The 17,332-nt window shown below is 37.5% G+C and overlaps 1 protein-coding gene and 1 non-coding gene across 2 annotated transcripts in view; both read left to right on the top strand.

The window, feature by feature from the left end:
• LOC111474196 (protein Ycf2-like) overlaps nt 1–8,704 on the top strand; it is a 14,166-nt gene extending 5,462 nt beyond the window's left edge. The window contains 3 exon segments of the mRNA XM_023119393.1: nt 6,306–6,381; nt 6,455–7,814; nt 7,816–8,704. Of these exon segments, the coding sequence (XP_022975161.1) occupies nt 6,306–6,381; nt 6,455–7,814; nt 7,816–8,704 (2,325 nt within the window).
• A 3,248-nt stretch (nt 8,705–11,952) lies between these two features.
• LOC111474197 lies at nt 11,953–12,092 on the top strand. The gene has a single exon (XR_002715903.1). It is a non-coding gene; the product is annotated as a small nucleolar RNA Z247 (small nucleolar RNA).
• Nucleotides 12,093–17,332: the final 5,240 nt, after the last annotated feature.

The raw sequence follows: 17,332 nt of genomic DNA, 5'->3' as shown, positions 1-17,332 counted from the left end.
GTCAAAACAAGATTAAACTTGTTATTGTTCGGGATCAAACTCAGGTCACTCGAGTGACAGGCAGGAACGCTAACCCTTGTATTACAACGACCTCAGGGACATAATAACTAGAGTGACAAGCGGAAATCCTCCCCACTGTTCCACTAAAACAACTCATAAATAATAAATTATTTGTTAATTCTCCAGATTTTACCAATCGTCTTTAGAAAAAGTGATCCATTGTCAACGCTCTAGATTTTATCAATCGAAGATTCGTTTACCAATCGTCTTTAGAAAAAGTGATCCATTGTCAACGCTCTAGATTTTATCAATCGAAGATTCGGAAGAAGTAATTCTTTAGAAAAAGTGATCCATTGTCAACGCTCTAGATTTTATCAATCGAAGATTCGGAAGAAGTAATTCAATTTCAAATGCGGTGCAAATTTTCAAAAGAAAATTAAGTTTATTATTGTCGGGGTTCAAACTCAGGTCTCTCAAGTGACAAGCGGGAATACTCACTACTGTATTACATCGACCTCTGAAAAATATATTATTTGTTAACACACGAGAGAAAAAGGAATCAAATCCCGAATTTCGTTGTTGGGAAACCAACCCAAATCATCCGGTTCACCACTACCGAATTTGGAATTCAATAGAAAATTAAAAATCGTCGTTGCGGGGGATCAAATTGGTGGGAGTACTCACCACTCTCCAACGACGACTTTCAAAAAAATATAATATTTGTTAACAAACAAGATTTTATCCATCGCCGTTACAAAAAGTAATTCAATTTTGAATCCGACTAAAATGGTAAAAACAAGATTAAACTTGTAATTGTTCAGGATCAAACTTGGGTCACTGAGTGACAAGCAGGAATGCACGCCCTTTTACTTCAGCGACCTTTGGAACATAATAACTCGAATGACAAGCGAAAATACTCCCCATTGTACCACTAAAACGACTCATAAAAAATAAATTATTTGTTAAAGCTCCAGATTTTACGAATTGCCTTTAGAAAAAGTGATCCATTGTAAACGCTCTAGATTTTATCAATCGAAGATTCGGAACAAGTAATCCTATTTAGAATGCGGTGCAAATTTTCAAAAGAAAATTAAGCTTATTATGTTTGGGGTTCAAAATCAGGTCTCTCGAGTGACCAGCGGGAATACTCACTACTGTATTACATCGACCTCTGAAAAATATCTTATTTGTTAACACACGAGAGAAAAAGGAATCCAATCCCAAATTTCGTTGTTGGGAAACAAACCCAAATCATCTGGTTCACCACTACCGAATTTCGAATTCAAAAGAAAATTAAAAATCGTCGCTGCGGGGGATCAAACTCGTGGGAGTACTCACCACTCTCCAACGACGACTTTCAAAAAATATAATATTTGTTAACAAACAAGATTTTATCCATCGCCGTTACAAAAAGTTATTCAATTTTGAATCCGACTAAAATTGTAAAAACAAGATTAAACTTGTTATTGTTCAGGATCAAACTTGGGTCAATGAGTGACAAGCGGGAATGCTCGCCCTTGTATTACAACGACCTCTGGAATACTCTCCATTGTATCACTAAAACGACTCATAAAAAATAAATTATTTGTTAACGCTCCAGATTTTACAAATCGTTTTAGAAAAAGTGATCCATTGTCAACGATCTAGATTTTATCAATCGAAGATTCGAAACAAGTAATCCAATTTCAAATGCGGTGCAAAGTTTCAAAAGAAAATTAAGTTTATTATTGTCGGGGTTCAAACTGAGGTCTCTCGAGTGACAAGCGGGAATACTCACTACTATATTACATCGACCTCTGAAAAATATATTATTTGTTAACAAACGAGAGAAAAAGGAATCCAATCCCAAATTTCGTTGTTGGGAAACAAACCCAAATCATCCCGTTCACCACTACCGAATTTCGAATTCAAAAGAAAATTAAAAATCGTCGCTGCGGGGGATCAAACTCGTGGGAGTACTCACCACTCTACAACGACAACTTTCGAAAAATATAATATTTGTTAACAAACCAAATTTTATCCATCGCCGTTACAAAAAGTAATTCAATTTTGAATCCGACTAATATTGTAAAAACAAGATTAAACTTGTTATTGTTCGGGATCAAACTTGGGTCAGTGAGTGACAAGCAGGAATGCTCGCCCTTGTATTTCAACGACCTCTGGAACATAATAACTCGATTTACAAGCTGAAATACTCTCCATTGTATCACTAAAACGACTCATAAAAAATAAATTATTTGTTAACGCTCCAGATTTTACCAATCGTCTTTAGAAAAAGTGATCCATTGTCAATGCACTAGATTTTATCAATCGAAGATTCGGAACAAGTAATCCAATTTCAAATGCGGTGCCAATTTTCAAAAGATAATTAAGCTTATTATTGTCGGGGTTCAAACTCAGGTCTCTCCAGTGACAAGCGGGAATACTCATTAATGTATTACATCGACCAATGAAAAATATATTATTTGTTAACACACGAGAGAAAAAGGAATCCAATCCCAAATTTCGTGGTTGGGAAACAAGCCCAAATCATCCGGTTCACCACCACCGAATTTCGAATTCAAAAGAAAATTAAAAATCGTCGCTGCGGGGGATCAAACTCGTGGGAGTACTCACCACTTTACAATGACGACTTTCGAAAAATATAATATTTGTTAACAAACCAGATTTTATCCATCGCCGTTACAATAAGTAATTCAATTTTGAATCCGACTAAAATTCTAAAAACAAGATTAAACTTGTTATTGTTCGGGATCAAACTTGGGTCAATGAGTGACAAGCGGGAATGCTCGCCCTTGTATTACAACGACCTCTGGAACATAATAACTCAATTTAAAAGCGGAAATACCTTCCATTGTATCACTAAAACGACTCATAAAAAAGAAATTATTTGTTAACGCTCTTGATTTTACCAATCGTCTTTAGAAAAAGTGATCCATTGTCAACGCTCTATATTTTATCAATCGAAGATTCGGGACAAGTAATCCAATTTCAAATGCGGTGCAAATTTTCAAAAGAAAATTAAGCTTATTATTGTGGAGGTTCAAACTCAGGTCTCTCGAGTGACAAGCAGAAATACTCACTACTATATTACATCGACATCTGAAAAATATATTATTTGTTAACACACGAGAGAAAAAGGAATCCAATCCCGAATTTCGTTGTTGGTAAACAAACCTAAATAGTCTGGATCACCACTACCGAATTTGAATTCAAAAGAAAATTAAAAATCGTCGCTGCGGGGGATCAAACTCGTTGGAGTACTCACGACTCTAAAACGACGACTTTCGAAAAATATAATATTTGTTAACAAACCAGATTTTATCCATTGTCGTTACAAAAAGTAATTCAATTTTGAATCCGACTAAAATTCCAATAAAAGGACTAAAAGTGTTATTGTTCGGGATCATACTTGGGTCACTGAGTTACAAGCTCGAATGCTCGCCCTTGTATTACAACGACCTCTGGAACATAATAACCCGAATGACAAGCGGAAATACTCTCCATTGTATCACTAAAACGACTCATAAAAAATAAATTATTTGTTAACGCTCCAGATTTTACCAATCGTTTTAGAAAAAGTGATCCATTGTCAACGATCTAGATTTTATCAATCGAAGATTTGGAACAAGTAATCCAATATCAAATGCGGTGCAAATTTTAAAAAGAAAATTAAGCTTATTATTGTCGGGGTTCAAACTCAGGTCTCTTGTGTGACAAGCGGGAATACTCACTACTGTATTACATCGACCTCTGAAAAATATATTATTTGTTAACACACGAGAGAAAAAGGAATCCAATCCCGAATTTCGTTGTTGGGAAACAAACCCAAATAGTCCGGATCACCACTACCGAATTTGAATTCAAAAGAAAATTAAAAATCGTCGCTGCGGGGGATCAAACTCGTGGGACTTCTCACGACTCTACAACGACGACTTTCGAAAAATATAATATTTGTTAACAAACCAGATTTTATCCATCGCCGTTACAAAAAGTAATTCAATTTTGAATCCGACTAAAATTCCAATAAAAGGATTAAAAGTGTTATTGTTCGGGATCATACTTGGGTCACTGAGTTACAAGCTCGAATGCTCGCCCTTGTATTACAACGACCTCTGGAACATAATAACCCGAATGACAAGCGGAAATACTCTCCATTGTATCACTAAAATGACTCATAAAAAATAAATTATTTGTTAACGCTCTAGATTTTACCAATCGTTTTAGAAAAAGTGATCCATTGTCAACGATCTAGATTTTATCAATCGAAGATTTGGAACAAGTAATCCAATATCAAATGCGGTGCAAATTTTAAAAAGAAAATTAAGCTTATTATTGTCGGGGTTCAAACTCAGGTCTCTTGTGTGACAAGCGGGAATACTCAATACTGTATTACATCGACCTCTGAAAAATATATTATTTGTTAACACACGAGAGAAAAAGGAATCCAATCCCGAATTTCGTTGTTGGGAAACAAACCCAAATAGTCCGGATCACCACTACCGAATTTGAATTCAAAAGAAAATTAAAAATCGTCGCTGCGGGGGATCAAACTCGTGGGAGTACTCACGACTCTACAACGACGACTTTCGAAAAATATAATATTTGTTAACAAACCAGATTTTATCCATCGCCGTTACAAAATGTAATTCAATTTTGAATCCGACTAAAATTCCAATAAAAGGATTAAAAGTGTTATTGTTCGGGATCATACTTGGGTCACTGAGTTACAAGCTCGAATGCTCGCCCTTGTATTACAACGACCTCTGGAACATAATAACCCGAATGACAAGCGGAAATACTCCCCATTATACCACTAAAACGACTCATAAAAAATAAATTATTTGTTAACGCTCCAGATTTTACCAATCGTCTTTAGAAAAGGTGATCCATTGTCAATGCTTTAGATTTTATCAATCGAAGATTCGGGACAAGTAATTCAATTTCAAATGCGGTGCAAATTTTCAAAAGAAAATTAAGCTTATTATTGTCGAGGTTCAAACTCAGGTCTCTCGAGTGAAAAGCGGGAATACTCACTACTGTATTACATCGACCTCTGAAAAATATATTATTTGTTAACACATGAGAGAAAAAGGAATCCAATCCCGAATTTCGTTGTTGGTAAACAAACCCAAATAGTCTGGATCACCACTACCGAATTTGAATTCAAAAGAAAATTAAAAATCGTCGCTGCGGGGGATCAAACTCGTGGGAGTACTCACGACTCTAAAACGACGACTTTCGAAAAATATAATATTTGTTAACAAACCAGATTTTATCCATTGTCGTTACAAAAAGTAATTCAATTTTGAATCCAACTAAAATTCCAAAAACAAGATTAAACTTGTTTTTGTTCGGGATCATCCTTGGGTCACAGAGTTACAACTAAAATTCCAAAAACAAGATTAAACTTGTTTTTGTTCGGGATCATCCTTGGGTCACAGAGTTACAAGCTGGAATGCTCGCCCTTGTATTACAACGACCTCTGGAACATAACAACTCGAATGACAAGCGGAAATACTCCCCATTATACCACTAAAACGACTCATAAAAAATAAATTATTTGTTAACGCTCCAGATTTTACCAATCGTCTTTAGAAAAAGCGATCCATTGTCAACGCTCTAGATTTTATCAATCGAAGATTCGGAACAAGTAATCCAAATTCAAATCCGGTGAAAATTGTCAAAAGAAAATTAAACTTATTATTGTCGGGGTTCAAACTCATGTCTATCAAGTGACAAGCGGGAATACTCACTACTGTATTACATCGACCTCTGAAAAATATATTATTTGTAAACACACTGGAGAAAAAGGAATCCAATCCCGAATTTCAAGTTCAAAAGAAAACTAAAAACAGTCTGTTGCGGCGGATCAAACTCGCAGGAATACTCACCACTCTACAACGACGACTTTGAACAATATAATATTTGTTAAAATATCGGATTTTATCAATAGCCGTTACAAAAAGTAATCCAATTTTGAATGCGACTAAAATTGTCAAAACAAGATTAAACTTGTTGTTGTTCGGGATCAAACTCATGTCACTCGAGTGCAAGTAGGAATGCTCGCCCTTGTATTACAACGACCTTTGGAACATAATAAATCGAGTGACAAGCGGAAATACTCACTATCGTACCACTACAACGACCTCTGAAAACATATTATATGTTAACACACAAGATTTCATAAACAATTGTTTAGCCGACTTTCTTTTCAAACTACCGTTGTTGGGGATCGAACCCAAACTACCGGCATGACAGGTTCACCGCTGTCCAATTTCGAGTTCCGTTAAAATTACGGAAAGAAAACAACTATATTCAAGATAATTACGTATTTACAAAATACCGTCTCAATTCATCCTATTTCATCAAATCCGGGATGTGATATGGTTCCGAAGGATGAACTGGATATGGACAGTTCCAATAAGATTTCATTCTTNTCCTATTTCATCAGATCCGGGATGTGATATGGTTCCGAAGGATGAACTGGATATGGACAGTTCCAATAAGATTTCATTCTTGAACAAAAATCCATTTATTTGTTTATTTCATCTATTCCATGACCGGAACAGGAGGGGATACACGTTACACCATGATTTTGAATCAGAAGAGAGATTTCAAGAAATGGCAGATCTATTCACTCTATCAATAACCGAGCGGGATCTGGTGTATCATAAGGGATTTGCCTTTTCTATTGATTCCTATGGATTGGATAAAAAACAATTCTTGAATGAGGTATTCAACTCCAGGGATGAATCGAAAAAGAAATATTTATTGGTTCTACCTCCTATTTTTTATGAAGAGAATGAATCTTTTTATCGAAGGATCAGAAAAAAATGGGTACGGACCTCCCCCGGAAATGATTTGGAAGATCCAAAACAAAAAATAGTGGTATTTGCTAGCAACAACATAATGGAGGCAGTCAATCAATATAGATTGATCCGAAATCTGATTCAAATCCAATATAACACCTATGGGTACATAAGAAATGTATTGAATCGATTCTTTTTAATGAATAGATCCGATCGCAACTTCGAATATGGAATTCAAAGGGATCAAATAGGAAATGATACTCTGAATCATAGAACTATAATGAAATATACGATCAACCAACATTTATCAAATTTGAAAAAGGGTCAGAAGAAATGGTTCGATCCTCTTATTTTGATTTCTCGAACCGAGAGATCCATGAATCGGGATCCTAATGCATATAGATACAAATGGTCCAATGGGAGCAAGAATTTCCAGGAACATTTCATTTCTGAGCAGAAGAGCCATTTTCATTTTCAAGTAGTGTTCGCTCGATTACGTATTAATCAATATTCGATTGATTGGTCTGAGGTTATCGATAAAAAAGATTTGTCTAAGTCACTTCGTTTCTTTTTGTCCAAGTTTCTTCTCTTTTTGTCTAACTCACTTCCTTTTTTCTTTGTGAGTTTCGGGAATATCCCCATTCATAGGTCCGAGATCCACATCTATGAATTGAAAGGTCCGAATGATCAACTCTGCAATCAATTGTTAGAATCAATAGGTCTTCAAATCGTTCATTTGAAAAAATTGAAACCCTTCTTATTGGATGATCATGATACTTCCCAAAAATCGAAATTCTTGATCAATGGAGGAACAATATCACCATTTTTGTTCAATAAGATACCAAAGTGGATGATTGACTCATTCCATACGAGAAATGATCGCAGGAAATCCTTTGATAACACGGATTCCTATTTCTCAATGATATCCCACGATCAAGACAATTGGCTAAATCCCGTGAAACCATTTCATAGAAGTTCATTGATATCTTCATTTTATAAAGCAACTTCGATTCTTGAATAATCCACATCACTTCTGCTTCTATTGTAACAAAAGATTCCCTTTTTATGTGGATTATGTGGAAAAGGCCCGTATCAATAATTATGATTTTACGTATGGACAATTCCTCAATATCTTGTTCATCCGCGACAAAATATTTTCTTTGTGCGGCGGTAAAAAAAAACATGCTTTTTTGGAGAGAAATACTATTTCACCAATCGAGTCATAGGTATCTAACATATTCATACCTAACGATTTTCCACAAAGTGGTGACGAAAGGTATAACTTGTACAAATCTTTCCATTTTCCAATTCGATCTGATCCATTCGTTCGTCGAGCTATTTACTCGATCGCAGACATTTCTGGAACACCTCTAACAGAGGGACAAATAGTCAATTTTGAAAGAACTTATTGTCAACCTCTTTCAGATATGAATCTATCTGATTCAGAGGGGAAGAACTTGCATCAGTAACTCAATTTCAATTCAAACATGGGTTTGATTCACACTCCATGTTCTGAAAAATATTTACCATCCGAAAAGAGGAAAAAACAGAGTCTTTGTCTAAAGAAATGCCTTGAGAAAGGGCAGATGTATAGAACCTTTCAACGAGATAGTGCTTTTTCAACTCTCTCAAAATGGAATCTATTCCAAACATATATGCCATGGTTCTTTACTTCGACAGGGTACAAATATCTAAATTTTCCTTTTTTAGATACTTTTTCAGACCTATTGCCGATACTAAGTATAAGTAGCAGCAAAAAATTTGTATCCATTTTTCGTGATATTATGCAAGGATCAGCTATATCATGGCGAATTCTTCAGAAAAAATTGTCATGGCGAATTCTTCAGAAAAAATTGTGTCTTCCAAAAATCAATCCCAAACTACCGGCATGACAGGTTCACCGCTGTCCAATTTCGAGTTCCGTTAAAATTATGGAAAGAAAACAACTAAAATCGCCATTGCCGGGGATTGATCCCGGGTCACCTGCGTGACAGGCAGGAATACTCACCACTATACTACAAGGACTCATAAAAAATAAATTATTTCTTAACTCTCTAGATTTTACCAATCGTCTTTAGAAAAAGCGATCCATTGTCAACGCTCTAGATTTTATCAATCGAAGATTCGGAACAAGTAATCCAAATTCAAATCCGGTGAAAATTGTCAAAAGAAAATTAAACTTATTATTGTCGTGGTTCAAACTCATGTCTATCGAGTGACAAGCGGGAATACTCACTACTGTATGACATCGACCTCTGAAAAATATATTATTTGTAAACACACGGGAGAAAAAGGAATCCAATCCCGAATTTCAAATTCAAAAGAAAATTAAAAACAGTCTGCTGCGGCGGATCAAACTCGCAGGAATACTCACCACTCTACAACGACGACTTTGAACAATATAATATTCGTTAACACATCAGATTTTATCAATCGCCGTTACAAAAAGTAATCCAATTTTGAATGCGACTAAAATTGTCAAAACAAAATTAAACTTGTTGTTGTTCGGGATCAAACTCATGTCACTCGAGTGCAAGCGGGAATGCTCGCCCTTGTATTACAACGACCTTTCGAACATAATAACTCGAGTGACAAGCGGAAATACTCACCACTGTACCACTACAACGACCTCTGAAAACATATTATATGTTAACACACAAGATTTCATAAACAATTGTTTAGCCGACTTTCTTTTCAAACTACCGTTGTTGGAGTTCGATCCCAAACTACCGGCATGACAGGTTCACCGCTGTCCAATTTCGAGTTCCGTTAAAATTACGGAAAGAAAACAACTATATTCAAGATAATTACGTATTTACAAAATACCGTCTCAATTCATCCTATTTCATCAGATCCGGGATGTGATATGGTTCCGAAGGATGAACTGGATATGGACAGTTCCAATAAGATTTCATTCTTGAACAAAAATCCATTTATTTCTTTATTTCATCTATTCCATGACCGGAACAGGAGTGGATACACGTTACACCACGATTTTGAATCAGAAGAGAGATTTCAAGAAATGGCAAATCTATTCACTCTATCAATAACCGAGCCGGATGTGGTGTATCATAAGGGATTTGCCTTTTCTATTGATTCCTACGGATTGGATCAAAAACAATTCTTGAATGAGGTATTCAACTCCAGGGATGAATCGAAAAAGAAATATTTATTGGTTCTACCTCCTATTTTTTATGAAGAGAATGAATCTTTTTATCGAAGGATCAGAAAAAAATTGGTCCGGACCTCCCCCGGGAATGATTTGGAAGATCCAAAACAAAAAATAGTGGTATTTGCTAGCAACAACATAATGGAGGCAGTCAATCAATATAGATTGATCGGTGATCTGATTCAAATCCAATATAACACCTATGGGTACATAAGAAATGTATTGAATCGATTCTTTTTTATGAATAGATCCGATCGCAACTTCGAATATGGAATTCAAAGGGATCAAATAGGAAATGATACTCTGAATCATAGAACTATAATGAAATATACGATCAACCAACATTTATCAAATTTGAAAAAGGGTCAGAAGAAATGGTTCGATCCTCTTATTTTGATTTCTCGAACCGAGAGATCCATGAATCGGGATCCTAATGCATATAGATACAAATGGTCCAATGGTTGCAAGAATTTCTAGGAACATTTCATTTCTGAGCAGAAGAGCCATTTTCATTTTCAAGTAGTGTTCGCTCGATTACGTATTAATCAATATTCGATTGATTGGTCTAAGGTTATCGATAAAAAAGATTTGTCTAAGTCACTTCGTTTCTTTTTGTCCAAGTTTCTTCTCTTTTNGTCTAACTCACTTCCTTTTTTCTTTGTGAGTTTCGGGAATATCCCCATTCATAGATCCGAGATCCACATCTATGAATTGAAAGGTCCGAATGATCAACTCTGCAATCAGTTGTTAGAATCAATAGGTCTTCAAATCGTTCATTTGAAAAAATTGAAACCCTTCTTAATGGATGATCATGATACTTCCCAAAAATCGAAATTCTTGATCAATGGAGGAACAATATCACCATTTTTGTTCAATAAGATACCAAAGTGGATGATTGACTCATTCCATACGAGAAATAATCGCAGGAAATCCTTTGATAACACGGATTCCTATTTCTCAATGATATCCCACGATCAAGACAATTGGCTAAATCCCGTGAAACCATTTCATAGAAGTTCATTGATATCTTCTTTTTATAAAGCAACTCGACTTCGATTCTTGAATAATCCACATCACTTCTGCTTCTATTGTAACAAAAGATTCCCTTTGTTAAACGTAGAGTAAATCATATTTATGTATAGTAAGATAATCTAGTGATTTACTAGATTGTTACCAAATCTATGATTTACTAGTTTGTTACCAAATCTATGATTTACTGGTTTGTTTCCAAATATATGATTTCATAGTTATTTGGTTTGTTACCAAATCTATGATTTCATAGTTTTGTTACCAAATCTATGATTTCATAGTTTGTTAACAAATCTATGATTTAGAATGTAATCTTCATTATACACATCTATAAATACATGAGGTCGTGACCCTAGGTCAGGTCATTGAGCCATTCAACCTAACATGGTATCAGAGCCAAAGGTTTATTTTTAAATGTCTACCATATCTTCCTCCTCCTCTCCATCCACCATCTCCAACACCGTCTCAACTACAATGGAGACTTTTGGCCCAAGCACTCTACACCATGCTGTCACAATTCGTCTAACCAAAAACAACTTCATCATATGGCGCGCCCAGCTCCTCCCCTATCTACGGAGTACGAAGCTTATGGGCTACCTCGATGGCACCAATGTCGCACCTGCCAAGTTGGTACCTTCCTCAACTGCGGCTGGTGCTGAGATGGTCTCTAATCCGGCCTATAATCAGTGGTATGATCAGGATCAACAGGTTCTTAGCGTTCTTCTCTCCTCCATGTCAGAGGAGATTCTTCACGATGTGGTTGCTGCTACTACGTCCAAGGAGGCGTGGGATACCCTACAACGGATATTTTCATCGTTAACTCGTGCTCGCACTACTCAAATTCGTATTGAGCTCGCCACGTCCAAGAAACGAGATCAATCTGCTGCAAATTATTTTCGCAAGATCAAAGGGCTAGCCACCGAGTTGGCCGCCGCCGGCTCTGCCTTGCAGGATGATGATGTGATCGCGTATCTTCTTGCTGGTCTTGGCCCTGACTATGATCCCTTCGTCACCTCAATGACTACCAAGAGTGAACCCCTCACGCTTGATGATGTGTTTGCACATTTAATGACGTATGAAGCTCGCCAACTACAACACCAGGCTGAACTTCAGTTAAATCTTGGATCTTCTGCCAATTATGCTGGTCGTGGTGGTCAGCAGAAGAATCGTGGGCGTAGGGATCGTGGTCGTGGTCGTTCTCAAGGTTATGCATCCTCTCGTCCTGCTGGTGATCGTCGTGGCCCTTCTACTCGTCCTTTCTGCCAGATCTGTGGCAAAGTGGGGCATACTGCTATCCGCTGCTGGCATAGGATGGATGAGTCCTATCAAGATGAACCTTCTTCTGCTCCTCCCACGGCACTAGCGGCTACTTCCTCTTACAAGATTGACCCAAATTGGTACACTGACACAGGTGCTACGGATCATATCACCAGTGACCTAGATCGTCTCGCTGTGCGTGAACGCTATCATGGAGGTGAACAAGTTCAAGTCGGCAATGGAGCAGGTTTGCGTGTTTTGCATACTGGTCATTCTCTAATTAATACTGCTACTCGTCCTCTTGAATTGCGTAATATTTTGCATGTGCCTGAAATTTCCAAACATCTTCTTTCCGTTCATAAATTTTCTCGTGATAATGACGTATTTTTTGAATTCCATCCTTGGCATTTTTCTATAAAGGATCGACGGTCGAGGAAAAGTCTCCTAGATGGGAGGTGTGAATCTGGTCTTTATCCTATTAAGCCATCCGATGTCAATGATCTCAAGCATGCCTTGGTGAGCAGATCTACTACTCACGACCAATGGCATGCACGTCTTGGACATCCTTCATCTCAAGTAGTAAAATCAATTTTGCGTCTCAATAATATTTCGTGTGCTAGTGAGTCATCTTTGTCAATTTGTAATGCGTGTCAGTCAGCAAAAAGTCATCAGTTACCATATACTAGTTCTTTCCATAGGTCTTCGTCACCTTTGGAACTTATTTTTTCGGATGTTTGGGGCCCTGCACCTCCATCTGTTGGGGGTTTTAAATATTATATTAGCTTCATTGATGATTTCAGTAAATTTTCGTGGATCTATTTGATGCATGATCGTACAGAAGCTCCTCGTATATTTTTGCAATTCCAAGCTCATGTTGAGCGCCTTCTAGATACTAAAATCAAGTGGGTCCAAACTGATTGGGGTGGGGAATATCAGAAAATTCATAACACATTTTTTCGTTCCCTTGGAATTGCTCATCGTGTTTCGTGCCCTCACACACATCAACAAAATGGGTCTGCTGAACGCAAGCACCGTCATATTGTTGAAACAGGCCTAGCCCTTCTAGCTCATGCTCATGTACCTATTAAATTTTGGGATGACGCGTTTCTTACAGCCACATATCTCATCAATCGTCTTCCTACTCGTGTCATCGATAACAAATGCCCCTTAGAGCATCTTTTTCATATCCCACCAAATTACTCTTTATTAAAAAATTTTGGGTGTGCTTGTTGGCCTCATCTTCGTCCTTATAACAAACAAAAGCTCTCTTTTCGATCAAAGGAATGTGTCTTTCTAGGCTACAGTTCTTTACATAAAGGGTATAAGTGTCTTGACACAGATTCTGGTCGTGTCTATATGTCTAGAGACGTCATATTTGATGAAAATGTTTTTCCATTCAAGAGAGTCCCACCTATTTCTTCCTCAATCATGCAGTCAACGCATAATGCTCCTGGTTTGGGTGCCTCACATTTGGGTAATAGCAGTACTAATTTGGAGAATGATCACATGCATATGTCTGTGCCTACTAACTCTTTGGATGCAGAAAATTTGGTGTCTACATCAACTTCGAAATTGCCGCAGCAATCCTCCGCGTCGCTGCCATGCGAATCGGCGTCGGTTGTTCAGCCAATGATTGAGGCCTCGACTCCTCCGCCAGTAGATGATATTGCACAATGCCCAGTCGAATCCTCAGCCGCTGGTCAACCAACTACTGTAGCATCGGTTGCTCCCCTCGCAACGGCTGATACGCCTGTCCCCTCAAATGTGGATCCTGCACCTACTACTCATCCGTATGGTACTCGATTGAAGCACAATATCAAGAAACCCAAGGTGCGTACAGATGGAACAATAACATATTTTGTAGTTCGGTCTTCTGCCTCTGAACCTACTTCACATATTACTGCTATGGAGCATCCCCTCTGGCGTCAGGCAATGAATGATGAGTTTCAGGCACTTCAAAAAAATAAGACATGGCACTTAGTTCCTCCTCGTGCTGGTCTTAACGTTATTGATTGCAAATGGGTTTTCAAACTCAAGCAAAAGCCAGATGGCTCTGTTGATCGCTACAAAGCACGCCTGGTTGCTAAAGGGTTTAAACAGCAGTATGGCGTTGATTATGATGATACCTTCAGTCCAGTTGTTAAGCCCACTACCATTCGGCTCTTACTATCTCTTGCTATTTCTCGTGGTTGGGCTATTCGGCAGATTGATATTCAAAATGCTTTTCTTCATGGCGTTCTTAATGAAGATGTTTATATGAAGCAGCCCCCTGGATTTGTGGATTCTCAACATCCTGGTTATCTCTGCAAGCTGGATAAGTTGCTTTATGGCCTTAAACAAGCTCCGCGTGCTTGGTTTTCTCGCCTTAGCTCCAAATTATTACAGTTGGGTTTTACACCTTCAAAGGCTGATGTTTCTCTTTTCATTTTGAACCAGACGAGCATTCAGATGTATATCCTCATCTATGTTGATGACATTATTATTATCAGCTCATCTTCTACGGCTACTGATAAACTTCTTACACAGCTTCAGGATGATTTTGCTGTCAAGGATCTTGGCATTTTGAGTTATTTTCTTGGGATTGAGGTCCGCCATACTTCCAATGGACTTATTCTGACACAACATAAATACATTCAAGATTTATTGTCCAGAACCAATATGCTCACCTCCAAAGGTGTGCTCACACCTATGCTTCCTAGTGAGAAGTTATTATTGGATGGTGGTGAAAAGCTTTCGCCTGAGGATACTACTCGCTATCGGAGTGTCGTTGGTGCTCTCCAATATTTGTCTCTGACACGTCCTGATATATCGTTCTGTGTCAATAGAGTGTGTCAGTTCATGTCCTCCCCAACATCTATACATTGGACGGCAGTCAAACGAATTCTCCGTTATCTACATGACACTATTGATATGGGTTTGTGTCTTACAAAGTCTAGCACTGATTTGTTGAGTGCCTTTTCAGATGCTGATTGGGCCGGGAATCTTGATGATCGTCGAAGCACTGGAGGCTATGTAGTCTTCTTTGGTGGCAATCTTATCTCTTGGAGTTCGAGGAAACAATCAACAGTTTCTCGTTCTAGTACGGAGGCCGAATATAAGGCGGTTGCTGATGCCACTGCTGAATTAATTTGGATCCAAGTTCTCTTGCGTGAGCTCGGGATCTCGCAAGCGCGAGCACCTAGCCTGTGGTGTGACAACATTGGTGCCACCTACCTGTCCGCCAATCCAATTTTTCATCGATGGACGAAGCATGTTGAGGTTGATTACCACTTCGTTCGTGAACGAGTATCGACTCGTCAGCTTGATGTTCGACTTATTTCTTCGAAGGATCAGCTCGCCGATATCATGACAAAGCCATTACCAGCTCCTTCTTTTAGCAATTTTAGGCGCAATCTGAACTTAGTAGTACATCGTCCAGATTGAGGGGGGGTGTTAAACGTAGAGTAAATCATATTTATGTATAGTAAGATAATCTAGTGATTTACTAGATTGTTACCAAATCTATGATTTACTAGTTTGTTACCAAATCTATGATTTACTGGTTTGTTACCAAATATATGATTTCATAGTTATTTGGTTTGTTACCAAATCTATGATTTCATAGTTTTGAACCAAATCTATGATTTCATAGTTTGTTAACAAATCTATGATTTAGAATGTAATCTTCATTATACACATCTATAAATACATGAGGTCGTGACCCTAGGTCAGGTCATTGAGCCATTCAACCTAACACCCTTTTTATGTGGATTATGTGGAAAAGGCCCGTATCAATAATTATGATTTTACGTATGGAAAATTCCTCAATATCTTGTTCATTCGGGACAAAATATTTTCTTTGTGCGGCGGTAAAAAAAAACATGCTTTTTTGGAGAGAGATACTATTTCACCAATCGAGTCACAGGTATCTAACATATTCATACCTAACGATTTTCCACAAAGTGGTGACGAAAGGTATAACTTGTACAAATCTTTCCATTTTCCAATTCGATCCGATCCATTCGTTCGTCGAGCTATTTACTCGATCACAGACATTTCTGGAACACCTCTAACAGAGGGACAAATAGTCAATTTTGAAAGAACTTATTGTCAACCTCTTTCAGATATGAATCTATCTGATTCAGAGGGGAAGAACTTGCATCAGTATCTCAATTTCAATTCAAACATGGGTTTGATTCACACTCCATGTTCTGAGAAATATTTACCATCCGAAAAGAGGAAAAAACGGAGTCTTTGTCTAAAGAAATGCCTTGAGAAAGGGCAGATGTATAGAACCTTTCAACGAGATAGTGCTTTTTCAACTCTCTCAAAATGGAATCTATTCCAAACATATATGCCATGGTTCTTTACTTCGACAGGGTACAAATATCTAAATTTTCCATTTTTAGATACTTTTTCAGACCTATTGCCAGACACTAAGATCCCAAACTACCGGCATGACAGGTTCACCGCTGTCCAATTTCGAGTTCCGTTAAAATTACGAAAAGAAAACAACTAAAATCGCCATTGTCGGGGATCGAACCCGGGTCACCTGCATGACAGGCAGGAATACTCACCACTATACTACAACGACTCATAAAAAATAAATTATTTGTTAACGCTCCAGATTTTACCAATCGTCTTTAGAAAAAGCGATCCATTGTCAATGCTCTAGATTTTATCAATCGAAGATTCGGAACAAGTAATCCAAATTCAAATCCGGTGAAAATTGTCAAAAGAAAATTAAACTTATTATTGTCGGGGTTCAAACTCATGTCTATCGAGTGACAAGCGGGAATACTCACTACTGTATTACATCGACCTCTGAAAAATATATTATTTGTAAACACACTGGAGAAAAAGGAATCCAATCCCGAATTTCAAATTCAAAAGAAAACTAAAAACAGTCTGCTGCGGCGGATCAAACTCGCAGGAATACTCACCACTCTACAACGATGACTTTGAACAATATAATATTTGTTAACACATCGGATTTTATCAATAGCCGTAACAAAAAGTAATCCAATTTTGAATGCGACTAAAATTGTCAAAACAAGATTAAACTTGTTGTTGTTCGGGATCAAAC

The sequence above is a fragment of the Cucurbita maxima genome, unplaced genomic scaffold (assembly GCF_002738345.1).
Source record: "Cucurbita maxima cultivar Rimu unplaced genomic scaffold, Cmax_1.0 Cma_Scf00268, whole genome shotgun sequence".
NCBI classification, from domain to species: domain Eukaryota; kingdom Viridiplantae; phylum Streptophyta; class Magnoliopsida; order Cucurbitales; family Cucurbitaceae; genus Cucurbita; species Cucurbita maxima.
Note: the sequence above shows the minus strand (reverse complement) of the source record. Positions and strands in the feature narration are given on the sequence as shown.